The sequence below is a fragment of the Barbus barbus genome (assembly GCF_936440315.1).
Source record: "Barbus barbus genome assembly, chromosome: 7".
NCBI classification, from domain to species: domain Eukaryota; kingdom Metazoa; phylum Chordata; class Actinopteri; order Cypriniformes; family Cyprinidae; genus Barbus; species Barbus barbus.
Window position 1 is genome coordinate 4,094,629 of NC_136735.1, and position 27,793 is coordinate 4,122,421.

The window sequence follows — 27,793 nt, forward strand, 5'->3', positions numbered from 1 at the left end:
ACATAACATATCAATAAACATCTCAGCACACACAAACGTTTTCTTCAGTCGTTTGTGTCGGTGAGGAACTCTATACATCAGGTAAGATTTTCTTTGTGCTCATTATCCTTATTTTTCTCTGTAAATCAAATACTGCAGCATGTGCTGACTGTGGACTGTGGGTAATTTGGGTTTTGACCAGCTTACACATGTAAAAAAATAAATATACTTAAGTTTTACTAATGCCAATACACTTATTATATTTTATTACACCATACAGAGTGCATAATTACGATGGCGTTTTAGTGGCACATAAAAAAATAAAATAAAAACAATTCTAAGACTTCGAGAATAAAGTCAAAAGGTTTTAACAATAAAGTCAAAATTATGAGATTAATGTTCTAATGTTTTGAGAGTGTATTCTAGCCTATTGTGCATGCAAATAGCCCATATTGGGAGCAACGGGAGATGTTCCAAAGTCTCAGTTTTCACAATCTGTCAGTTTTATAGCGAAATACACTGTAAAACGTGAATCATCATCATCTGACTAGATTTTCTCTAGCAATTTCAGCTGCAACGAACGTGCTTTAGAAATTCACAGATACAACAACCAGAGAAAAACTAATGCTAAAAAGTCAAGGATCAGGATACCAACTGGCTTCTGGGTTTCTGTTGTCTGAGTTTTGGGGTTTACCACTGTGCTGAAGAGTAGAGTCTGTGCTTCAGTCCAGGAAAAAATATTATGTTGCATGTGGTTTGAATTACCACTGTGTATGAAATGTGCTATATAAATAAACTTGCCTTGCCTTTATATAAAGTGCCCTTACTATGGGTTATGAAAGGTTCATAACTTAGTTTTGGGAGTCCCCAACAACAGGTTGACATGCATACAAGGTAAAAAACACTTTCATTGTCTTATAATATGCATTTTTATTTTTACCTTATCTTATGCAAAAATTCATTTTTCCAAACCCTTCCTTTATTCTGCGGTGATTGTTCCAATTGGTCGATTTCATTTCCATTTAATCTTGCCTGTAATGCCTGATAAAGCATTGTTTGTGAGCTCAGTGCTGCTTTGTGTACAGAGTTACCAGGGAAACATCTATTTTACTGCTCCAAAAGCAGCACCTAGTGGCAAAGAATGAATTTCCATTTTCATTTAGACCAACACAATAATCGACTGATGGTCAAGTTTTAATTTCAACAAAACCAGTTATTGTAGATGTTACCACATTATGTACATTTTAAGTTGAACAGACTAATTTTTTTTTTTTTTTTTCAGTGTACTAACAATATGTCTATAACAATAACTTATTTTTGATTATGTTTTTGCGGAGTAGGTGGAATTTTCACAAATAAAACAATATCATTTATTCAAATATATTTCAAAATGGCCAAAAAATATATTTGTTAAAATATATTAGTTAAAATATATTTCGAAATATATTTACGCACATATATTTTCTACTAATATATTTTTGGCCATTTTTTGTATACACACAAAAAAAAATGGTAAAAAAGTTAAATATCATAAATTAAATAATATGCAAAAACTCTTACAGAAAATTTTCATTAAATATTTTACAAAGCAGATATTGCTTGAGTTTGCACTAAGTGCAAATAGCAATGAATGTTATTTACACTAAGTGAAAATAGCAGTATTTTTTAAGTATATGCTATTTAGACTAAGTGCAAATAGCTATAGATTTTATTTACACTATGTTAAAATAGCACAATTTTCTGCTATTTATACTACTTAGTTCTACTCTGGAATTACAATTGTGATTATACAAAATTATATTTATGGATAGTCAAAAAAAAGTTTTAAATGTTAAAATGGCTTGCCATAGTCATTAGGTATTTAGAGATATCTCTAATCTGATTTCCTACAGTTGCAGATATCTCTAATTGTCATTGTGACTAGTCAAATTATAATTATGTCTCTCCGAATTACATTTGTGACTATCCAAAATTACATTTATGGATAGTCATAACAAAGTTTTAAATGTTAAATCGGCTTGCCATATACTTTCAGATATATAATGATGCATTTTGGATATCTTTAAAAATGATGAATTAAAGATATCTTAAATTTATTTCTGATTATAGTCAAACACCAGTTAGAGATATTTTTAATTATATTTTTTACTAGTGGTAATTCAGTTAGAGATATATCTCCCACATGTGACAGTGACGTGGCGTCAGTGCCATCTCAAGTTGGACAAACTTTGTCTTGTATAATACATTATAAGTTATAGCTATAATTGATTTATGTGTAAGTCAATTAATGCACAGTAATTCAATTCAAATGTTAAAAATATTTTTTCCAAGATATCTCCCTTTTGAAAAGCAGACAGAAGAACTTGTTTATTACAAAAATATTTAAAATATATTGCAGTAGATCTACATATGGTTTATAAATAAGAGACACTTTAAACCCATTAAAAGCTGTATAATTTTACTATGTTCTTTACACAAAGTAAGCATAAAATATACTTTAAGTAAGAGTAAAATAAATATGATTTCCATAAATACACTAAAATTTCACAAACATATGCTTTGTGTTTTAGCATATTTCTTAAAAGTGTATCTAAGCATATTTGTTACCAAAGTACTTCAAGTATACTTAAAAAAAAAAAATTAAATGCAATAAATTTATATTTATTTTTAATGCACTTAATGTAAGCATGTTAGAAGTACAATTATACTATAAATATCTGAATTTAAAGTACATTTTTAATTAATTTAGGAGTATTTCTTTAAACCAGGACTCTTACTGTAAGTGCTATAACATATTTAAGGATGTATACATCTTTATTAATTATCATAATCATTTGTAAGTTGCTTTGGATAAAAGTGTCTGCTAAATGACTAAATGTAAAAGTAATTATGGAGCGTTTGTTGATCTACACCAATTTTTATCTGTGATGTTTTTGGGAAACCATGATGATTCATATACGATTGCTTCTGTCACCTATGATTTCTAAGAGAATCCTTTCATCCTTTAATTATGCTTTGACAATAAATGATTCATACTCTCCACATCTGTTATTCTCATATTAACATTTAAATTCAGAAATGCAGTGAAAATATGGAATGCTTGACAAAAAGAGGAAAACAAATACACTGTATCATCACAATTGACTATGGCTTCCTTTCATATACATGAGTATTTATTTATTTGTTTGTTTGGTTGGTTGGTTGGTTGGTTGGTTTAAAGGTGTATTCTCTGACCCAAACACTTTATGGAGAAAAGCTGGTCAGATGATAAATAGTTCTCATATCAATTCAAAATATTTTTATTTTCTTTTACAGATTTTTCTTCATATATCATGACAAGTTTCATAAGAGCACCGATCTCTGTTATGCTGTGTAAGTATGAAAATAAATATACTGTATAAATATAATGTGCCTTGATCAATTAAATAGCAATTAATTCATTCAGTGACAGCTGCATAGATCCAGATCTATATGTTGATTTGTTTAGCATATGTCATTCCTTTGCATTCTTCACTGATAATAGTGACATATCACAAATGTTCAGGAAACATATTCTTTTCAAAGCACAAGGCTTAGTTTTTTAGGGATTATTCCTATTTATGTTGTTTTTTTTTAACACATAATATGGAATTAATTTAAATCCATTACTCCTCAAGATGGGTCGATGGTTAATTGATTTACAGGGCTAATTAACATCATTTTTATCTTTGACCCTCAATCATCCTTCGTGACAAATTTGGGCAAAATCATTTTTTTTTTTTTTTTTCTTTTTTTTTTAATAGTTTCTTTAATCTGAGCGGTTCAAGATTTGGGTACTTTTCCTAAGTTTGTCACTTGAACGCACACACACAAAAAAAGAGTGGTTGGAAAAAAATAATAATAATTTGACCTTCGTGCCCAAAAATGGGCACCCATAGGAAATGAATGCGAAATACCAAAATTCAAAGCAAAATGTTTTATTTTTTTTTGTCCAATAAAAATCAATAAATCCAACACAATGCAGATCAAACATACATGTAAATGAAGGCTTGAGCCTATACAACATTCTCAATGTGTCACACACACACACACACACACACAAAAGGCATAGAGTACTACAGCCAAATAGTGGCATTGAAATGTTAGATATTTTGATATTTTTTTTACTATCATATGTGACCAGATGGCACCAAATTGTTAGGTTTTGTCCGTCTGTACTTACTGCAATGATATATATATATATATATATATATATATACACAACTTTTTATTTTTTATTTTTTTTTACTGAATTAAAATAAATATTAAATATAACATAGAAAATAAGCATATTGGGATTTTTTTTTTTTTTTTAGGTTTCAAAATTAGGGTGGTTCAAGGCTTGACTACTTTTTGTAAGTTTCTCACCTGAATGCACACACACACACAAAAAAAATATATATATATATATATTTTTTTTGTTTTTTTTTTTTTTTTTTATTATTATTCGTCCAATTAATCCAACACAATTCAGATCAAACACACATAAATGAAGGGGTGAGCATATACAACATTCTCACTTTCACACGTACACACACACACACACACACACACACACCGACAAAAAAAAAAGCTTTGAAAACTACTGCCTAAGGGGCTATTGATATTTTGGTAGTTTGATGTTTTTATACCATCATCAGCCACCAGATGCCACCAGAGTCACCAAATATTTTAGGTTTTGGCTGTCTGAACTTACTGGAATTATTATTATTATTAAAATTATTATTTATACTGAAGTAAAATAAATATTAAATATAACATAAAATACGCATATTTTACATAAAAATATGGTACTTTTAGAGGTAAATAAATAAAAAAAAAACCCACCAAAAATCACAAAGATTTGGATAAATTGATAGATTTTATTTTATCAAAGATGGTAATATGACATTTATTAAAGGGGTCATCGCATGCTAAATTCACTTTTACATGTTGTTTGAATATAAATGTGTTTTGGCAGTGTGTACACTTCCACCCCATAATGATAAAAATCCACCCAGTGTGTTTTTATTTAATCCCTAAAAATAAAATCCCCTTTTCAAATCAGGTAGTTCTCAGCTTCTTGTCTGTGTGATGTCACATGGACGAAGGCCGTCTTACCTTATACCCGCCCTGTAATAATGAACATAGCAGTTGTCATTTACTCCTGACATCTGAGCCATATCATTGACCTAACCTAACTCTAACAACTGAGAAATTTGAACCAAAGTATGTTACAGACTTTTCATTAAGACCCTAAAGAATCATATTAACTTGTGGAAAATGGGCATCTGATGACCCCTTAAAAAAATAAAATAAAAATTGGATCACACCTGAGAGCTTCATGCTCAAATTGGTCTGGACTCAAAACATGAAATTCATAGAGTTCAGTGGGTATGAAGCCATGTTTAACTAACTTTACCGTGATCATGTAGCTGCTGCTCTTAGCTCAGGGTACTGTTGGAGTAGCTGGAGCGCTGATACTAATTCATTTGTTTGGAGTATGCTAAACGAATTAGATCCAACAAATGTACTTTTATGAGTGTTTAGAGCTTTCAATATTTTTGTCTAAGTTCATGAAACTGACACATTTTAAGTAATCTGAATTGTTTCATTGTTTTGAGTTTAATGTCCTTGTTTCTTTTAATTCAGAGCAACTTAAATTAAATTGAAAATAGGGATTCCTATTTCCCAGCATGCTTTACCATGGTACTCAAAATGGAGAGAAAATGCTGAAAATAGAGTTTCTTTCTTTCTTTCTTTTTGCAGGATTAATGTTAAATGGGAGTTTTAGTACAGTGTAATTTAGGACAGGTATGTTAAATGCTATGTATTGTCTTCCTCGGGTTTCAGACGGTTCAGTCAGATTCTGTGAATTGGTTCTTCGAGCATCACTAGTCATCACTAAGTTAATTAACCCTTTGTTATGTTGTTAATTAATTTGTCTTAATTATCATTTATTTCAGATGTCTTGGCCTGTGTAACTGCCACACAAGAGACAACCACAGATGGTAATGTATTGTTCTGTGGTGTTTTAACTGTATATGAGCAGATCTATAGATCGGTGTGTTCAGCTTCTGTGTGTTTGGACTAGGGCTGTCAAGATATCAGATTTTTCTCTAAAAGATTATCACGGCCATAAGAAGATTATAAAATGGATAGTTCCGGTCCTTGTTTCTGATTGGTTAAGCCAAGTTTGAAGCTGTTGTAAATTACTCTACAAACATACACCTTTGTTTACGTCTGTGTGTTGCTCGGCAACCACTTTGTTGCAACCACAACTGTTTCTGAGGAACTACATTGTTTGGCGGAAGAATAATGTGTTTATTAATATAATTACATTTTATTTGCTCTGTTTTATTTTGTGAAACCTTACTACACTGAATATCCGTTTTATAAAAGCACTGTAAACCATAGCTTATGGGGGCTTATGGCTTTAGTAGAATATTTCACAACATCTATAGGAAAAAAATAGTGCCATCAAATTAATATTTATTTATTTGTTTGTTTGTTTGCTAATTAATCACACCACTGCATATAAAAGGAACAATTATACTTAACTTATTTTAGTAAATAACTTATTTTAGCTAAACTGATTTGAGCTTATTGATGGGTGCTTTTGAAGCAGTGCTTTGTGAAGCTTTGAAATCATTTGTTTCAAACCAGTGGTTCAGAGCACATATCAAACGACTCAAACCTGAGACTCGATAGACGAACTAATCAATTCTCTTTCCGGCTCAGGCTGCATTGGTTAAGCGTATGGGGCTGTCACGTGATGAACGAACGACTCAAACCCGAGAATGTTGTGCAATGCGCATGCGCGACTGAACGAATCACTCCCCGAGACGACTCGTTCTTCCCGAGTCTTATTAAAGATTCGTTCAAAACGAACGAATCGTTCAAGAACAACCCATCACTACTGTCTAGCTCCGCCTTGCCCGCATTCTCCACCACTGTGGCGGGAGGAGCAAGTGACAGACACAGTGGGTGTGGCGTCAGGCCTCGGAGAGGTTTTTATTAAACAAAATAATCAAATATAGTGTCCAAAGGGGGGTAAAAGTGTCCAAAATAAACAGGGGGCCTGGTGTCCTCGTCGTGCTGCGGGGTTTGTGAAGGAGGGCAGCGTTCGGAAAGGAAGGGTCCAGGGAAGGGGTGGAGTCCGGTGGCCGCACGCGCTCCCCTCTCGGATCCGGGAGCAAGTGGCGGCGGCTTCTTTCCAGCGGCTTCGTCCTACTCCTTGGCCCCCGTCGGGAGCCTGGTGAAGGGTGGCGAATACGGGACGGGGTGGTGATGATGATAAGGGGGGAGGCAGCCGACTCGTCACAATATTTTGGTGAAGTAACTCAAAAGTAATACAGGAGTCATGTAACGCATTACAATTCTGAGACAGTAATATTGTAAGGTAAGGAATTACTTTTAAATAACAGTAATCTGTAACAGTAATCTGTAATGTATTACAGTTTGGAAGTAACTTGCACAACACTGCTAATAATTATGCTATTTTGAGATCATGCACTCCAGACAAATTTATTTTATCCATTATTTATCAAAATTTATTCTGCATCTTAATTAAAAATACATTGCTTATGAACTCATAATCAGACCATCACATTTAACAACATATTTAACACCATAAAAAAAAACAATTAGGGGGGATGGTGAGGTCAATTTCTTTTCTTTTCTTTTTTTGGTGGTGTAGGGGTGGGGTGGGTGGTGTATCCTGTAGCTAATTTTACATAATGATTACAAAATGTGTCTACATTTAAAAAAGCCTTATTAAATAAATTATTATTTGTATGCATTTTTTCCCTTCTGTCTGTATATACTATTATTATTATTATTATTATTTATTTATTTTTCTTCCCATAACAGCTAATCTTTCTGACCCCTGCTATAACTACACTGTGCTGGACAATCCATGGAGAACCGACAGCAGTAGCATATCAAACCCCTCCTCCATGTGTGACCGGTCTGTCATCTGGAGCGGCTGGTATCGTCTCTTCATTAATGGCCTGAGCACTCACATCTCAGACACATGTGTTGCTCAGTCCAGCTGTGGTACTGATGTTGCACTGTGGATTCATGGTGGACACCCAACAGTACAGGATGGAGTCGTCACTCGAGATATCTGCGGTTACTGTATCAATTACTGCTGCTATTACGGGTCTTACCCCATTAAAGTCAAAGCCTGTCCAGGAAACTATTATATCTATGAGCTGGTTAGACCAACTTTCTGCATTTCAGTATACTTTGCAGGTGAATATATTCACATGAGCTCTTTCTACACATTCATGCTATTTGTGCCTCTGTTCAATAATCACTATTCATCCAAACTTTCAGATCTTGGCAGCATTAACACCAGCTCTACAGCAGCCATCTCAACTGGTAATGTAACACACTGTGTCTCTACTGGCTTATTTACTGGACTGATTTATCTGCAGATCTGTACTGTAGAAAAGATCTGTAAGGAAGAGTGCTTTTCTAGTGAAGTCAACCGTATACAATAGAGATGCATCTTAAACAAAAATGTCTGTTTTTGTATTATTATTTTTTATTAATATATATATATATATATATATATTTGTTTTCTTCATTTGATAATTCAATCAGCAGGTAAAGATGTTAGAAATGCATTTAAGGGACTACTTCTATTGTTTCTACTTCTATCCACTAGCTAGCTGTTTGATTGACAACAGAAAATAACACATCTGCCACCAAACAGTGAAAATGAACTATTTTCCTCTGTCCTCATTATAAGTCAAACATGTTCCATTCCCTATCATATGCAGAGTGAGTCGAAGTCGCTTTCACACTCGTCTCAATCACCCTTGGAGGAAAACCCAGAACACTTAAGTTTAACCTCTCACGGGACAGGCCCAAAGAGCCCCTTTTCTGCTTATGAGAGGAGATCCTTATTAAAATGCTGTATGTTGCTATATTTAGAAGTCAGTAACTGTGTAGCTGCTGATGCTGTGATGAACTCAGAAAGGTCTGAGTTAAATTTGAGTTTTTAGGTTTATTTCACTTAATTTTCAGTTGAATTTCAGATACACAAAGTAGAGCGCTGTTTAGTTTCATTTCATGTCAGCAAAATAGTCTTTGTTTAGTTGACTCAAATGAAGTAAGTTCACAGTTATAATGTAATCACCTTATTAACACAGCATAAATATAAGTTGTTGTTTTCAATTAAAGTTTTATTTTAAGGCAATTTACTTTACATTTAATTCAATTGTACTTTTAATGGCAGAAAAGTACTTTTTTATGTGATTTATTTATTTATTTTTATTAATTAATTAATCTTTACTCCCCCCCCAGTGTATCCTTCTGTTGACCCCTGCTACAACTACACTGTGCTGGACAATCCATGGAGAGCCAACAGCAGTCGCCCATCAAACCCCTCCTTCATGTGTGACCAGTCTGTCACCTGGAGGGGCTGGTATCGTCTCTTCATTAATGGTCTGAGCGCTCACATCCCAGACACATGTGTTGCTCAGTCCAGCTGTGGTACTGATACTGCACTGTGGATTCGTGGTGGACACCCAACAGTACAGGATGGAGTCGTCACTCGAGATATCTGCGGTTACGCTATCAGTTACTGCTGTTATTACATGTCTTACCCCATTAAAGTCAAAGCCTGTCCAGGAAACTATTATGTCTATGAGCTGGTTAGACCAGCTTTATGTAATTCAGCATACTGTGCAGGTGATTATATCCACAAGAGCCTTTTGTGTTATTTGTGTTTATTGATGTATTGATATTAATGAGGCATTATTTTTTCAGTTGTTAACATCAGCAGCACTGTTACAGCAGTCGCACCAGAGATGAGCTCAGCTGGTAATGTAGCCTGATGTTTCTTTGTTTATTGTTATTTTGGCTGAATGTTTGTGGATCTGTAGAATTGAACAGGCGTGTGTGTGTGTGTGTGTGTGTGTGAGTGTGTGAGTGTGAGTGAGTGAGTGAGTGAGTGAGTGAGTGAGTGAGTGAGGGAATGAATGTGTGTGAAATGTGCAGGTGCAGATCATTGTAGACATTTTATGTGTCCTTTGTAATATTTGCATCTTTGTTAATTGTTATTATCAGTCATTTTTCTTTTTTTTTCAGCTGTTACTATCAGCAGCACTTTCACAGCATTCACTCCAGAGACGACCACAGCTGGTAATGTAGTTTTTGCTCATCTGCAGCCCTGAACCACAATGTGAAAAAAACAAAACAACATTTCTGAGCCTCTAAGTTTTAAATTGTTCTCTCTTCAAAACCATAATTTTTCTTCTCCACAAGAGGTAACACAAAATAAAAAAAATAAACTAGCATTAGCATGCTGTATCAACCTCAGCCAACTGGTGCCACCACTATCAATAAGAATAACATATAGTGTTTACACTGCTTTCTCTGTTTATTTATCCTTGAATTATACATGGCATCATAAGACAAAATCAGTTTTGTTTTGTTTGTTTGTTTGTTTTTGTCATGTGTAATAACTAGAGTACTTTTTTTACACTACATGCTCTAGACAAGGAACCTTTTTGACCAAAGAGACTTTTAAACAAGATTATGGTTAATATTTCCAAAAAAGCCAGTGCTAAATCATACAGTCAATCAATCAATAAATAGTATCTTGTAATAGTCTGATTAGTTCCATCAACTACAGACAAAGAAATGTGTGACAAACAATATGGTGAATTCAGGTAAAGTGGGCCACTTTGTGTGAAACGTGTAGGCTAATCTAGATACCTAGAGGTGTTTTTTGTTTGTTTGTTCTTTTTATTTTCTTTATTATTTTGTTAACTTTAAGGCCCAGCTATAATATTTAAATTTGAATAAAGACAATATAAAGTGTTATTTACAAAGTATGTACTAATAATTAGGCTATTTTGAGATCATGCACTCCAGACAAATTTATTTTCACGTAAAGTGAGCCATCCTTTATCAATTTCTTTTTTTTTGTGTGAAAAAATATGAATTATATAGAATCCAATACGGGTATATTTGACCCAGACGATACAGGAAGTCACCTGTTATTGAACAGTACATGAGGGTTAAATGTGATTTTATACAACAGTTTAGTAAATAAGAAGTTGATATTGTGTTATATTTTAAACACAATATTATGTGTTTTTGCTCAGTTTTTCAGAGATCAATTTTGCGTCTCCGAGCAACACAGCGGTGTTTAGTTTCTGAATGAATCTGCGTTTCTGAAATTCTTCTATTATGCTCTAAAGTTTGTAGCCTAAATGTTTGCGTAATTAATTTTATGTTGAATCAAATAAAATACTAATTTGTAAAGATACAATTTGTAATATCTACCTGATATTTTCTAATTTAACTTGATATTTTCTAATATCCTGTAATTATATATATATATATATATATATATATATATATACAAAAAATCCAGAGTGAGATTAACTCTCCTGGGAGTACATGTGAGACCACACTCAAGAGTGTGAAAGTGTTAAAATAAGAGTGTTAAATTAACACTGAAGCAGAGTTAAAGTTAATGAGATAATTAAGTGATTAATTGGAGTGAGGACTGGCCATTATTGAAGACACCTGATGTTAACGAGTAGAATTGCCAAAGATGAAAATCACAATTTTTATGTCACCATTATAGTGATCAGTGTTTGCTTTAGTTGTGCTCTTGACTCTTACATTTTTAAATGTAGGTTTTGTTTGGCTGTTGTAACTGAGCTATAAAAGACAAGCAAGCAAAAAAAAAAGAAAAAAGAAATTGGGTCCCGATGTTTTCAACTGAGGACATAACGTAACTCATGAATTAAATATATTGGGTCTTAAAGGGCACCTATTATGGAATTTTGAAAATTACCTTTCATGTAGTGTGTAACATAGATCTAAGTGAACAAAAACATCCTGCAAAATTTTATATATGAAAGGTCACCGTAAAAAAGTTATTGTCTCTCAAAACTAGGAGTCAACTCTGAGTCAGTTTAATGAATCGTTTTTCAAATGAGTCATTTTCCTTTTCGTTGTGACGTCAAGACGAAAAATTATCAAATTGGCCGCGCCCACTTATTGCGCGCGCAAACACCAGGGAATTAGGGAAAACATCATGTCGACAACAAGACGCTGTGTTCTAAAGTGCGAAGCAAAAGCAACCTTTTTTTCACTGCCCAGGGACGAGAATGTGAACGGGAACGGGCGCTCCGTTTCCGACCATCTCTGCACAGAGTATACCAATCACAACTGACTGGGTCATCTGACCAATCACCGCAGATTAGTGTCACGCAAAGGAGGGGTTTGGAAAAATTAGTCGTTGAACGAATCATTTTTCCAAATGATTCGACTAATGAATCACCTTCTATGACATTTTAAATGTCATAATAGGTGCCCTTTAAGAGGTTAAAGTACTATTTCCATGGTAACGTAATGTTTGATTTAAAAATGGTTTTCACAGGATAAATTATGAGGTTTTCAAATCATATATCATTTATGATAATTACTGAAACATGTGATAAGGAAAAAAGGCAACAAAAAAGAGCGCCATTTGGCCCACCTGTGGGCTGGTGACACTTAAGGGGTTTTAACTGATGGCTCACTTTATCTGAATTCAGCACTAAATAAGTAAACAACTAACTCCAGGAGAGAGAAAACAATCAGGACAGGATAAAACGCTTTATAGCTAAAAATCAACGAGTACTCATGGTCAAATTCATCACTTTTTTTTTTTTTTTTTTTTTTTTAAAGTCGTGACATATTGTCAAGTATGGTGACCCATACTCGAAATTGGTGCTCTGCGTTTAACCCATCCAAGTACACACACACACACACACACACACACACACACACACACACACACACACACGTTGGGTTTCCATGTTTTATGGGGACATCCCATAGGCGTAATGGTTTTTATACTGTACAATCTGTATGTGCTATTGCCCTACACCAACCCTACACCTAAACTTAGCCCTCACAGGAAACATGCTGCATTTTTAGATTTTCAAAAAACTTTATGCTGTATGATTTATAAGCTTGTTTCCTCATGGGGACCAAAAAATGTCCCCACAAGATTAAGATTTACTGGTATTACTATCCTTGTGGGGACATTTGGTCCCCAGGACGTGATAAATACCAGGTGCGCACACACACACACACACACACACACACACACACACACACACACACACACACACACACACACACACACACACACACACACACACACACACACACAGACACACACACACACACACACACACACACACCGACAAAAAAAAAAGCATTGAAAACTACTGCCTAAGGGGCTATTGATATTTTGGTAGTTTGATGTTTTTATACCATCATCAGCCACCAGATGCCACCAGAGTCACCAAATATTTTAGGTTTTGGCTGTCTGAACTTACTGGAATTATTATTATTATTAAAATTATTATTTATACTGAAGTAAAATAAATATTAAATATAACATAAAATACGCATATTTTACATAAAAATATGGTACTTTTAGAGGTAAATAAATAAAAAAAACCCACCAAAAATCACAAAGATTTGGATAAATTGATAGATTTTATTTTATCAAAGATGGTAATATGACATTTATTAAAGGGGTCATCAGATGCTAAATTCACTTTTACATGTTGTTTGAATATAAATGTGTTTTGGCAGTGTGTACACTTCCACCCCATAATGATAAAAATCCACCCAGTGGTTTTTATTTAATCCCTAAAAATAAAATCCCCTTTTCAAATCAGGTAGTTCTCAGCTTCTTGTCTGTGTGATGTCACATGGACGAAGGCCGTCTTACCTTAGACCCATCCTGTAATAATGAACATAGCAGTTGTCATTTACTCCTGACATCTGAGCCATATCATTGACCTAACCTAACTCTAACAACTGAGAAATTTGAACCAAAGTATGTTACAGACTTTTCATTAAGACCCTAAAGAATCATATTAACTTGTGGAAAATGGGCATCTGATGACCCCTTAAAAAAATAAAATAAAAATTGGATCACACCTGAGAGCTTCATGCCCAAATTTGTCCACGATGAGTGAAATAGAGTTTCTTTCTTTCTTTCTTTTTGCAGGATTAATGTTAAATGGGAGTTTTAGTACAGTGTAATTTAGGACAGGTATGTTAAATGCTATGTATTGTCTTCCTCGGGTTTCAGACGGTTCAGTCAGATTCTGTGAATTGGTTCTTCGAGCATCACTAGTCATCACTAAGTTAATTAACCCTTTGTTATGTTGTTAATTAATTTGTCTTAATTATCATTTATTTCAGATGTCTTGGCCTGTGTAACTGCCACACAAGAGACAACCACAGATGGTAATGTATTGTTCTGTGGTGTTTTAACTGTATATGAGCAGATCTATAGATCGGTGTGTTCAGCTTCTGTGTGTTTGGACTAGGGCTGTCAAGATATCAGATTTTTCTCTAAAAGATTATCACGGCCATAAGAAGATTATAAAATGGATAGTTCCGGTCCTTGTTTCTGATTGGTTAAGCCAAGTTCGAAGCTGTTGTAAATTACTCTACAAACATACACCTTTGTTTACGTCTGTGTGTTGCTCGGCAACCACTTTGTTGCAACCACAACTGTTTCTGAGGAACTACATTGTTTGGCGGAAGAATAATGTGTTTATTAATATAATTACATTTTATTTGCTCTGTTTTATTTTGTGAAACCTTACTACACTGAATATCCGTTTTATAAAAGCACTGTAAACCACGGCTTATTGCTTTATTAGAATATTTCACAACATCTATAGGAAAAAAATAGTGCCATCAAATTAATATTTATTTATTTGTTTGTTTGTTTGCTAATTAATCACACCACTGCATATAAAAGGAACAATTACACTTAACTTATTTTAGTAAATAACTTATTTTAGCTAAACTGATTTGAGCTTATTGATGGGTGCTTTTGAAGCAGTGCTTTGTGAAGCTTTGAAATCATTTGTTTCAAACCAGTGGTTCAGAGCACATATCAAACGACTCAAACCTGAGACTCGATAGACGAACTAATCAATTCTCTTTCCAGCTCAGGCTGCATTGGTTAAGCGTATGGGGCTGTCACGTGATGAACGAACGACTCAAACCCGAGAATGTTGTGCAATGCGCATGCGCGACTGAACGAATCACTCCCCGAGACGACTCGTTCTTCCCGAGTCACATTAAAGATTCGTTCAAAACGAACGAATCGTTCAAGAACAACCCATCACTACTGTCTAGCTCCGCCTTGCCCGCATTCTCCACCACTGTGGCGGGAGGAGCAAGTGACAGACACAGTGGGTGTGGCGTCAGGCCTCGGAGAGGTTTTTATTAAACAAAATAATCAAATATAGTGTCCAAAGGGGGGTAAAAGTGTCCAAAATAAACAGGGGGCCTGGTGTCCTCGTCGTGCTGCGGGGTTTGTGAAGGAGGGCAGCGTTCGGAAAGGAAGGGTCCAGGGAAGGGGTGGAGTCCGGTGGCCGCACGCGCTCCCCTCTCGGATCCGGGAGCAAGTGGCGGCGGCTTCTTTCCAGCGGCTTCGTCCTACTCCTTGGCCCCCGTCGGGAGCCTGGTGAAGGGTGGCGAATACGGGACGGGGTGGTGATGATGATAAGGGGGGAGGCAGCCGACTCGTCACAATATTTTGGTGAAGTAACTCAAAAGTAATACAGGAGTCATGTAACGCATTACAATTCTGAGACAGTAATATTGTATGGTAAGGAATTACTTTTAAATAACAGTAATCTGTAACAGTAATCTGTAATGTATTACAGTTTGGAAGTAACTTGCACAACACTGCTAATAATTAGGCTATTTTGAGATCATGCACTCCAGACAAATTTATTTTATCCATTATTTATCAAAATTTATTCTCCATCTTAATTAAAAATACATTGCTTATGAACTCATAATCAGACCATCACATTTAACAACATATTTAACACCATAAAAAAAAACAATTAGGGGGGATGGTGAGGTCAATTTCTTTTCTTTTCTTTTTTTGGTGGTGTAGGGGTGGGGTGGGTGGTGTATCCTGTAGCTAATTTTACATAATGATTACAAAATTTGTCTACATTTAAAAAAGCCTTATTAAATAAATTATTATTTGTATGAATTTTTTCCCTTCTGTCTGTATATACTATTATTATTATTATTATTATTTATTTATTTTTCTTCCCATAACAGCTAATCTTTCTGACCCCTGCTATAACTACACTGTGCTGGACAATCCATGGAGAACCGACAGCAGTAGCATATCAAACCCCTCCTCCATGTGTGACCGGTCTGTCACCTGGAGCGGCTGGTATCGTCTCTTCATTAATGGCCTGAGCGCTCACATCCCAGACACATGTGTTGCTCAGTCCAGCTGTGGTACTGATGTTGCACTGTGGATTCATGGTGGACACCCAACAGTACAGGATGGAGTCGTCACTCGAGATATCTGCGGTTACTGTATCAATTACTGCTGCTATTACGGGTCTTACCCCATTAAAGTCAGAGCCTGTCCAGGAAACTATTATATCTATGAGCTGGTTAGACCAACTTTCTGCATTTCAGTATACTTTGCAGGTGAATATATTCACATGAGCTCTTTCTACACATTCATGCTATTTGTGCCTCTGTTCAATAATCACTATTCATCCAAACTTTCAGATCTTGGCAGCATTAACACCAGCTCTACAGCAGCCATCTCAACTGGTAATGTAACACACTGTGTCTCTACTGGCTTATTTACTGGACTGATTTATCTGCAGATCTGTACTGTAGAAAAGATCTGTAAGGAAGAGTGCTTTTCTAGTGAAGTCAACCGTATACAATAGAGATGCATCTTAAACAAAAATGTCTGTTTTTGTATTATTATTTTTTATTAATATATATATATATATATATATATTTGTTTTCTTCATTTGATAATTCAATCAGCAGGTAAAGATGTTAGAAATGCATTTAAGGGACTACTTCTATTGTTTCTACTTCTATCCACTAGCTAGCTGTTTGATTGACAACAGAAAATAACACATCTGCCACCAAACAGTGAAAATGAACTATTTTCCTCTGTCCTCATTATAAGTCAAACCTGTTCCATTCCCTATCATATACAGAGTGAGTCGAAGTCGCTTTCACACTCGTCTCAATCACCCTTGGAGGAAAACCCAGAACACTTAAGTTTAACCTCTCGGGACAGGCCCAAAGAGCCCCTTTTCTGCTTATGAGAGGAGATCCTTATTAAAATGCTGTATGTTGCTATATTTAGAAGTCAGTAACTGTGTAGCTGCTGATGCTGTGATGAACTCAGAAAGGTCTGAGTTAAATTTGAGTTTTTAGGTTTATTTCACTTAATTTTCAGTTGAATTTCAGATACACAAAGTAGAGCGCTGTTTAGTTTCATTTCATGTCAGCAAAATAGTTTTTGTTTAGTTGACTCAAATGAAGTAAGTTCACAGTTATAATGTAATCACCTTATTAACACAGCATAAATATAAGTTGTTGTTTTCAATTAAAGTTTTATTTTAAGGCAATTTACTTTACATTTAATTCAATTGTACTTTTAATGGCAGAAAAGTACTTTTTTATGTGATTTATTTATTTATTTTTATTAATTAATTAATCTTTACTCCCCCCCCAGTGTATCCTTCTGTTGACCCCTGCTACAACTACACTGTGCTGGACAATCCATGGAGAGCCAACAGCAGTCGCCCATCAAACCCCTCCTTCATGTGTGACCAGTCTGTCACCTGGAGGGGTTGGTATCGTCTCTTCATTAATGGTCTGAGCGCTCACATCCCAGACACATGTGTTGCTCAGTCCAGCTGTGGCACTAATATTGCACTGTGGATTCGTGGTGGACACCCAACAGTACAGGATGGAGTCGTCACTCGAGATATCTGCGGTTACGCTATCAGTTACTGCTGTTATTACATGTCTTACCCCATTAAAGTCAAAGCCTGTCCAGGAAACTATTATGTCTATGAGCTGGTTAGACCAGCTTTATGTAATTCAGCATACTGTGCAGGTGATTATATCCACAAGAGCCTTTTGTGTTATTTGTGTTTATTGATGTATTGATATTAATGAGGCATTATTTTTTCAGTTGTTAACATCAGCAGCACTGTTACAGCAGTCGCACCAGAGATGAGCTCAGCTGGTAATGTAGCCTGATGTTTCTTTGTTTATTGTTATTTTGGCTGAATGTTTGTGGATCTGTAGAATTGAACAGGCGTGTGTGAGTGTGTGAGTGTGTGTGTGTGTGTGTGTGTGAGTGTGTGAGTGAGTGAGTGAGTGAGTGAGTGAGTGAGTGAGTGAGTGAGTGAGGGAATGAATGTGTGTGAAATGTGCAGGTGCAGATCATTGTAGACATTTTATGTGTCCTTTGTAATATTTGCATCTTTGTTAATTGTTATTATCAGTCATTTTTCTTTTTTTTCAGCTGTTACTATCAGCAGCACTTTTACAGCATTCACTCCAGAGACGACCACAGCTGGTAATGTAGTTTTTGCTCATCTGCAGCCCTGAACCACAAAGTAAAAAAAACAAAACAACATTTCTGAGCCTCTAAGTTTTAAATTGTTCTCTCTTCAAAACCATAATTTTTCTTCTCCACAAGAGGTAACACAAAATAAAAAAAATAAACTAGCATTAGCATGCTGTATCAACCTCAGCCAACTGGTGCCACCACTATCAATAAGAATAACATCTAGTGTTTACACTGCTTTCTCTGTTTATTTATCCTTGAATTATACATGGCATCATAAGACAAAATCAGTTTTGTTTTGTTTGTTTGTTTTTGTCATGTGTAATAACTAGAGTACTTTTTTACACTACATGCTCTAGACAAGGAACCTTTTTGACCAAAGAGACTTTTAAACAAGATTATGGTTAATATTTCCAAAAAAGCCAGTGCTAAATCATACAGTCAATCAATCAATAAATAGTATCTTGTAATAGTTTGATTAGTTCCATCAACTACAGACAAAGAAATGTGTGACAAACAATATGGTGAATTCAGGTAAAGTGGGCCACTTTGTGTGAAACGTGTAGGCTAATCTAGATACCTAGAGGTGTTTTTGTTTGTTTGTTCTTTTTATTTTCTTTATTATTTTGTTAACTTTAAGGCCCAGCTATAATATTTAAATTTGAATAAAGATAATATAAAGTGTTATTTACAAAGTATGTACTAATAATTAGGCTATTTTGAGATCATGCACTCCAGACAAATTTATTTTCACGTAAAGTGAGCCATCCTTTATCAATTTCTTTTTTTTTTTTTTGTGTGAAAAAATATGAATTATATAGAATCCAATACGGGTATATTTGACCCAGACGATACAGGAAGTCACCTGTTATTGAACAGTACATGAGGGTTAAATGTGATTTTATACAACAGTTTAGTAAATAAGAAGTTGATATTGTGTTATATTTTAAACACAATATTATGTGTTTTTGCTCAGTTTTTCAGAGATCAATTTTGCGTCTCCGAGCAACACAGCGGTGTTTAGTTTCTGAATGAATCTGCGTTTCTGAAATTCTTCTTTTATGCTCTAAAGTTTGTAGCCTAAATGTTTGCGTAATTAATTTTATGTTGAATCAAATAAAATACTAATTTGTAAAGATACAATTTGTAATATCTACCTGATATTTTCTAATTTAACTTGATATTTTCTAATATCCTGTAATTATATATATATATATACAAAAAATCCAGAGTGAGATTAACTCTCCTGGGAGTACATGTGAGACCACACTCAAGAGTGTGAAAGTGTTAAAATAAGAGTGTTAAATTAACACTGAAGCAGAGTTAAAGTTAATGAGATAATTAAGTGATTAATTGGAGTGAGGACTGGCCATTATTGAAGACACCTGATGTTAACGAGCAGAATTGCCAAAGATGAAAATCACAATTTTTATGTCACCATTATAGTGATCAGTGTTTGCTTTAGCTGTGCTCTTGACTCTTACATTTTTAAATGTAGGTTTTGTTTGGCTGTTGTAACTGAGCTATAAAAGACAAGCAAGCAAAAAAAAAAAGAAAAAAGAAATTGGGTCCCGATGTTTTCAACTGAGGACATAACATAACTCATGAATTAAATATATTGGGTCTTAAAGGGCACCTATTATGGAATTTTGAAAATTACCTTTCATGTAGTGTGTAACATAGATCTAAGTGAACAAAAACATCCTGCAAAATGTTATATATGAAAGGTCACCGTAAAAAAGTTATTGTCTCTCAAAACTAGGAGTCGACTCTGAGTCAGTTTAATGAATCGTTTTTCAAATGAGTCATTTTCCTTTTCGTTGTGACGTCAAGACGAAAAATTATCAAATTGGCCGCGCCCACTTATTGCGCGCGGAGACACCAGGGAATTAGGGAAAACATCATGTCGACAACAAGACGCTGTGTTCTAAAGTGCGAAGCAAAAGCAACCTTTTTTTCACTGCCCAGGGACGAGAATGTGAACGGGAACGGGCGCTCCGTTTCCGACCATCTCTGCGCAGAGTATACCAATCACAACTGACTGGGTCATCTGACCAATCACCGCAGATTAGTGTCACGCAAAGGAGGGGTTTGGAAAAATGAGTCGTTGAACGAATCATTTTTCCAAATGATTCGACTAATGAATCACCTTCTATGACATTTTAAATGTCATAATAGGTGCCCTTTAAGAGGTTAAAGTACTATTTCCATGGTAACGTAATGTCTGATTTAAAAATGGTTTTCACAGGATAAATTATGAGGTTTTCAAATCATATATCATTTATGATAATTACTGAAACATGTGATAAGGAAAAAAGGCAACAAAAAAGAGCGCCATTTGGCCCACCTGTGACACTTAAGGGGTTTTAACTGATGGCTCACTTTATCTGAATTCAGCACTAAATAAGTAAACAACTAACTCCAGGAGAGAGAAAACAATCAGGACAGGATAAAACGCTTTATAGCTAAAAATCAACGAGTACTCATGGTCAAATTCATCACTTTTTTTTTTTTTTTTAAAAGTCGTGACATATTGTCAAGTATGGTGACCCATACTCAAAATTGGTGCTCTGCGTTTAACCCATCCAAGTACACACACACACACACACACACACACACATGTTGGTTTTTGTGGTTTATGGGGACTCTCCATAGGCGTAATGGTTTTTATACTGAACAAACTGTGTGTGCTATTGCCCTACACCAACCCTACACCTAAACTTAGCCCTCACAGGAGACTTTGTGCATTTTTAGATTTTCAAAAAAACACCATTTAGTATGTTTTTTAAGCCTTTTGAATTACGGGGACATAGGCAGTGTCCTCATAAACCACCTTCATATTGTAATACCTCTGTCATACCCATGTCATTATACACATTTGTGTCCTCATAAACCACATAAACATGCACACACACACACACACACACACACACACACACACACACACACACACACACACACACACACACACACACACACACACACACACACACACACACACACACACACACACACACACACACACAGAGCAGTGGGCAGCCATGCTGCGGCGCCCGGGGAGCAATTGGGGGTTCGGTGCCTTGCTCAAGGGCACCTCAGTCGTGGTATTGAGGGTGGAGAGAGCGCTGGACATTCACTCCCCCCACCTACAATCCCTGCCGGCCGGGGACTCAAACCCGCAACCTTTCAATTACGAGTCCGACTCTCTAACCATTAGGCCACGACTTCCCACATCACTTATTTTAGATCTATGCTTTTATAATATTGCACAAATGACATCTAATTTTCTGTTTTGTTTTAATATTGTCTTCATGCTGATTTCTTTCATTGCAGTTATAAATATATCTTCGCTAGAAGCATGCACCGTAAGTCTTGTTTCTGAAATTGAAGTTTTAAGAGTTGGACTCACAGCTTCTATCAAATATAGTCAGGAGAACAGTGCAATAAGATGTGAATTGCCATATATTTGAAATTTGAATGTGCTTTTCTATTTATTGATGATGGTTACATGCAGCAGACTTTTGTTTGCTATTAATATTGCAAAACATGATTAAACATGATTTTATTTACTATATAAAGCTCAATTGTGATTTCAGAGTCAGAACTCTGGAGGATGTTTTCAAAAACTTCTTGATCAGATAGAGAACATTACAGCTCAAGTGCTTCCTTTGAATGTAAGTGTCTGATCAAGGATTTTCAAGAAAAAATCATCAAATCGTTAAATCTAACTTAGATAATATATGACTGACATAGCAGTGCTCGCTGGCTTTCTTAACAGTTACATGTACAGTAACTCTTTTGAACTGCATTTTTCTGATCATTAAATTAGACTGTGACAAACATTTTGACTGCGGCCTTCAACGCTTCAGAGAAGATTTTAGAGTCATCCTCATCAGCAAGCCCAACTGAACTAGTCTCCAGTGGAAACCGTATGTTAAAAACCAGTGAGAAACTCATCTCTACATTAGTGAAGCCGACAGACACGAGTGACAATGTCAGTTTTACTCTTGCTGCTGTAGGTAAGTAAAGACACAGTTATCATTGATGATGAAATACAGACTGTAAGTGATATCAGAGACTGTATTTAGTCTAGACAGCAGCGGTGGGCTCCAGTACAGCTACAGTAACTGTTTAATTGTGCAGTGTTATAAACTTTTATAAGAGAGAAGGAAACTACGCCTGTATCTTTGGTTACTGACGTCAAAGGTCAGTGTTTATGCTAATTCATCATTCATTTGGCATAAGCAAATGGGAACAACCAGCAGAGTGTTACAAGAAACCCTAAAGCAGTGTTGAAGTTAATGGGGTAATTAAGTGATCAATGAAGTGTTGATTGGGCAATAGTGATGAATAGAGGTCGTCTCTAGGAGCTGATCCACCATCTGGACTGGTTCAGCGGTGGCGATTATAAGTTGACCTTTAATTGAGTAGCATACTTACAGCAATACCTCGCCTGGAAAAACTGTGCAGCACTTTGTCTGGAGGTAAAAAAGTCCTTTAAATTGGACCTGTGTCACGCCTACCAGCAGGTGGTGGTTGACGAGGAGTCTCAAAAGTATTTGACAATAAATACTCAACAAGGTCTGTTTAAATTTCATAGGTTACTTTTTGGAGTGGTGTCAGCTCCTGCCATTTTCCAAAAGATTGGTGCAGGGAATTCTCAAAGTAGCCATTTATCTGGACGATATCTTGATAAAAGGCATGGATAGTGCAGACCAATTAGAGAACCTGGGGGCAGTGCTGCAAAGGCTGGAAGGATTAAAAGAGAAATGTGTGTTCTTGCAAGATGATATTGAGTATCTAGGACACAGAGTGAACTCGCACAGTGTTCAACCTGTGGGAAGGAAAGTGAAGGCTATAGTAGAGGCCCCATCTCCATCTAATGTGTCAAAACTAAAGGCCAACTTAGCGTTATTAAACTATGATGGAAAATTTCTTCAGAATTTAGCAACCTGTCAGGCCACATCAGTCGCTAGTGCGTCTCTTGAGATCAGGGGAGTGAGGTTTTACCTGCACAGCACCTACTAGCTGGTCTCTGTTACACACAGATAGTTATTAGTAAAAACGACCATACTTCAGTCCTTCCTTCAGTGGGACTTTTCATGCCAAGTTACCAAGAAAGAAAAGTTAAAAGCAAACATGATCAGGTGATGCGGATTATATATTGATGAAGACATAATCATCTGATTCACTGATCTTGTTCAGACTCTCATCTCTGATTATATGGGGGACACTATTAACTTTTTGGTCATCTGCAGGTCAAAGGTCAGATCTTACAGTGCACAGTGCTCCAGTTCCTAACTTGAGGTCCAAATGTCCCTAAAATCAAAACATCTAAGCACTTTTTTTACAAATACATTTATTCAGATAGCAGATTAAAGACCTGAAGAGTTCAAACTTAATTAGAGATTAAAAACCCAACAATAGTAAATTACAATTTTATTTATTTATTACTATTATATTATTATTATTATTATTATTCAAAGTAAATTCTTGAATTCAATATTACATAACTGTTTGTTTGTGTTTAAACAGAGGGTCAAGTCTTCATGGTTGGACCAAATGTCACCTTAAATAAAATCCCTCAGCTTGACACGACAAATTCTTCTGTGGACATCGATCTCATTGGGATCGCCAAGAACAACAGTGAAAGTATGCCAAATGTTTCAATTTAAAGAAAGATACACCATACATTTGCCTCTAAACCAAATTTACTTACTTTTTTATTACTGTTGTTGTTATTGTAACATAAACCATTTAATGTAAGTTTCTTTTTCTGTTTCTGTCTCACAGGATCAGCTGCTGTGGCTTTCATGAGCTACAACACGATGGAGAATCTACTGAAGCCAGACTTCTTCAACACATCAAACAACACGATTAAAACCATGATGTCCACTGTGATCTCAGCTACTCTTCCCAAAACCAACAACACTAAACTCACCAAACCAGTCAACTTCACCTTCAGACACATCAGAGTGAGAGACTGAAATCTGTTTTTGTCCAACCTGAGCACTGATTAACATCTGAAAACATCTTATATTCAGTGTTCTGATATTTTCTTCATTTTTCAGGAGTTTGTTCCCAGTGGTTCTCTGTCCTGTGTGTACTGGAATATCAGCGAGTGGATTGTAGATGGTTGTTCTGTTTTAAAGACCAACAGCAGCTACACTGTGTGTTCCTGTGTTCATCTGTCAACATTCGCTCTCATCATGCAAACCAGCCGCCCACCAGAGGTACAGAACATTTCTAGTGAACACTGAAGAACAGCACAGATTTGACACTCATGTACTCTGACATGTTTTCTCAGAGCGACTCACTGATGGAGCTGGTGAATTTGGTGTGTGTGATCGTGGGGCTGGTGTTCTTCAGTTTGGCCCTGTTGACCTTTGCCCTTTGTCAGTGGAGTCCTGGAGTGAATAATGTAGCTCGAATCAACATCTGCATCAGTCTTCTGCTGGCTCACCTTCTGTTCCTGCTCACACAGCAGTTCCTGAGCCTCATACGGCCTCAGAAGGTGAGAATGATGAAGGAGCCCTACAGCTCAGCACAGCCTCACTGAGAATCATCATAACCGTCTCTCATGGTCTCCAGGTGTTGTGTGCCGTGATCTCAGGCCTTCTGCACTTCCTCTTTCTCTCCGGCTTTGTGTGGATGTTCATTGAAGCTGTGCTGCTCTTCATCTGTGTGAAGAACCTATCACAGATCAGCTCCAAACAGAGAGATGTGCTTAGCAGTGGATTCCTGTGTGTGATTGGATATGTGGTTGCTCTGGTTGTGGTGTGTGTGTCTGTAGGTCTGGTTCCTGAAGGCTACGGCAGCGAACAGTGAGTCGTTGTTGTTTTTAAGAGAATTTGATTAGAAGGAAATAAAGCAACTCTAGACTTTTGTGACTTTTCTGTTCTCTGATAAAATATGCACACAGGCATCACACACAAGATTAAAATATACAAGATTAAAATGTAATATTTCACCAGTCAACACCTGGAATGTCTTTCTGACAAATTCATTCAGTTTTTATATTGATTTTTCTCTAAACAGCTGCTGGATTAAAATGGATAACGGCTTCATCTGGAGTTTTCTGGGTCCTGTTTGCATCATACTAGCAGTAAACACATTTATCATGACATTTATTCATATTAAAAGGAAAACAAGTTGATTAATTACTCTTTTACTTTGCAGTCAAACACACTTCTCTTCATCAAGATCTTCATCAGTCTGAACTCAGCTCTCAAAAGTCTCAATGCTGAAGTTTCACAGATGAAACAAACCAAGTAACATTATTATTTTTATCACTCTATAGAAAAACGCATAGTCAATAAATACACATTCACTTTTTCTTTGTCTGCAGGATAATGGTGTTTAAAACACTGGCTCAGTTTGTGGTTCTTGGTTGCCCCTGGATTCTGGGTTTCTTCACTAAAGACAGTAAGGTGCTGGAGATCCTCTTCCTGATCTTGAACTCCCAGCAGGGCACCTTCATCTTCCTCATCTACTGTGTCCTCAATCATGAGGTCAGACATTACATGTGTAATCTGGATGTTTTCACTGAGGTCCTGGTCTTAGTTTGGTAATTCATGACTTTTAGAAAAGAATGTCAGATCAGTTTGTTTAAACAAACTCTTCCATTTCCTTCTTATGATGGAATGTTCAAACAACTATTCAAACTCCAACTGTTAAAAATTCAAATTCAAACCAACAGAGAATGCCTTTGATCTCCAAGCTTTTAAAACTATTTCAAGATTTTAGGCTCTGTTTTCTCAAGATAACATCAGATTTTCTTTTTCTTTCGTTCTTTATTTTGTCCTAATAAGGCATTCTAACATTCCAGCTTTTATGGAAGCAAAGGAAAGCATGAATATTTATTTGTAAAAATGCAGATCTAGTATCTAAAAGACACTTTTTCTTACCTGTTTATTGTGAACAAATTTTGTGGTTCTTGAGTTTCAGAGATTAAACTAATCTCATGAAGTCACTCAGCTTCTCTCGTCTCATTCTTGCTCAGGTCAGGCAGCAGTACAGGAAGTTCTTCAGATGTTTTGCTGTGTCAAACAACACTGAGGACTACAGCGTCATGTCAAGGAAGTAATAAATACTGCTCAAGTGCCATTAATATACAACTGATTTTATATAACAGAATCTATGTTTTTGTATGATAAATGTTGTGGTATGTCTCAGATCCTTTCAAATGAAAGAAAAATATGTTATCCGAGTGTCTTATTTTATAGCTGTTAATATTATTGATGCAAAGCTGTTTCACTGCTGAACTGTATTATTTAGTCTTCTTTAAACTTTATTATTGTTATTATTATTATTATTAGTAGTAGTAGTAGTAGTAGTATTGGTGGAGGGTGAAAAGCACATTTGTACAATTCTCAAAATAATCAAATTTGAAAACTCCAGAAAACTATTTCATGTGTGCAATATGGGAAAGGGAAATAAATGGCTTGTATGGAAACATACAGTTGTGTGGGAGTAACAATTTATTACTTTACAATTACGTCTTTGTTTGTTGAGCTCAGAAAGCTCCAAATGAATGACTGTTTCTTCTGTAAAGGCCCATTTTACAGTATATTATTTTAATATTACAGTTTTATATATAAATAGCAAACATGAATTTTCAGGAATGAGGGACACATGTTTATTAATATTGTGAATTTACATATAAAACTAAACTATAAAAACAATAAAATGAACAGCTAATGTCTTCAGTGTAAATTGAATCTGTTACGTAGCTTGATTGATTTTGTATTGAAATGTGAATTGGCATTTTGCTTTTGTTCGGGTAACATTTAGGTTTTTTCTGTATTATTTGAATGCATTTCTGTTAGTAAATGTGTTAATAAACAAAATAATAAACAATGCTGAAGACCGGGCTGGACTGGGATGCAATTGACTCTATGCACGATCACTTCCGCGTTTGGTCTCAGTCCGCTCAGTTACATCCGGTGCAGCACCGGAAGCCGTTTTCCCTATTGGCGATAACTGTGTGAAGATGGCGCAGGAGAGGATGACACACTACACTCGCTGTTTACAGGAGCTTCCCCGGATAACGGTTAATGATGTTAATCGTATTGTGAGGCAATCAGCTGTTACACCCAACAGTAAGAAAGAGAAGGGCTTCAAATTATATATTTCGAGTTATATCGACAATTTTGAGGGTGAGTATTCTCATGCTATAATGTTATCCGAATATCGATTCTAGCTGTCTCCGTTTCTCACAGTTCATATATGTCTTTGCATTATTTGTGTTTATTTGTTTATATATCTATCTAGTTACATTTTATGTACATTGTTTGCATCTTATGTGATATTTTTGAATTAATATACATTTTGGATTTTACTTTATTAACGTTACTAACTGTAAGTAATATCTCAGTTTCTAGTAAGGATAAG

The 27,793-nt window shown here is 35.6% G+C and overlaps 1 protein-coding gene across 1 annotated transcript; it reads left to right on the forward strand.

Moving 5' to 3' along the window:
• On the forward strand, positions 1-27,272 carry LOC306872971 (adhesion G protein-coupled receptor E1-like). The gene is made up of 20 exons (XM_079421945.1): positions 1-81; positions 3,295-3,351; positions 5,943-5,987; positions 7,849-8,232; positions 8,317-8,361; positions 9,292-9,678; positions 9,757-9,810; positions 18,356-18,409; positions 21,734-21,765; positions 21,997-22,074; positions 22,230-22,419; positions 23,936-24,052; positions 24,194-24,375; positions 24,472-24,633; positions 24,708-24,914; positions 24,992-25,224; positions 25,439-25,505; positions 25,580-25,671; positions 25,749-25,911; positions 26,403-27,272. Exons 2-20 carry the CDS (start codon positions 3,312-3,314, stop codon positions 26,484-26,486), a joined length of 2,616 nt encoding a protein of 871 aa, XP_079278071.1. The 5' UTR covers positions 1-81; positions 3,295-3,311; the 3' UTR covers positions 26,487-27,272.
• Positions 27,273-27,793: the final 521 nt, after the last annotated feature.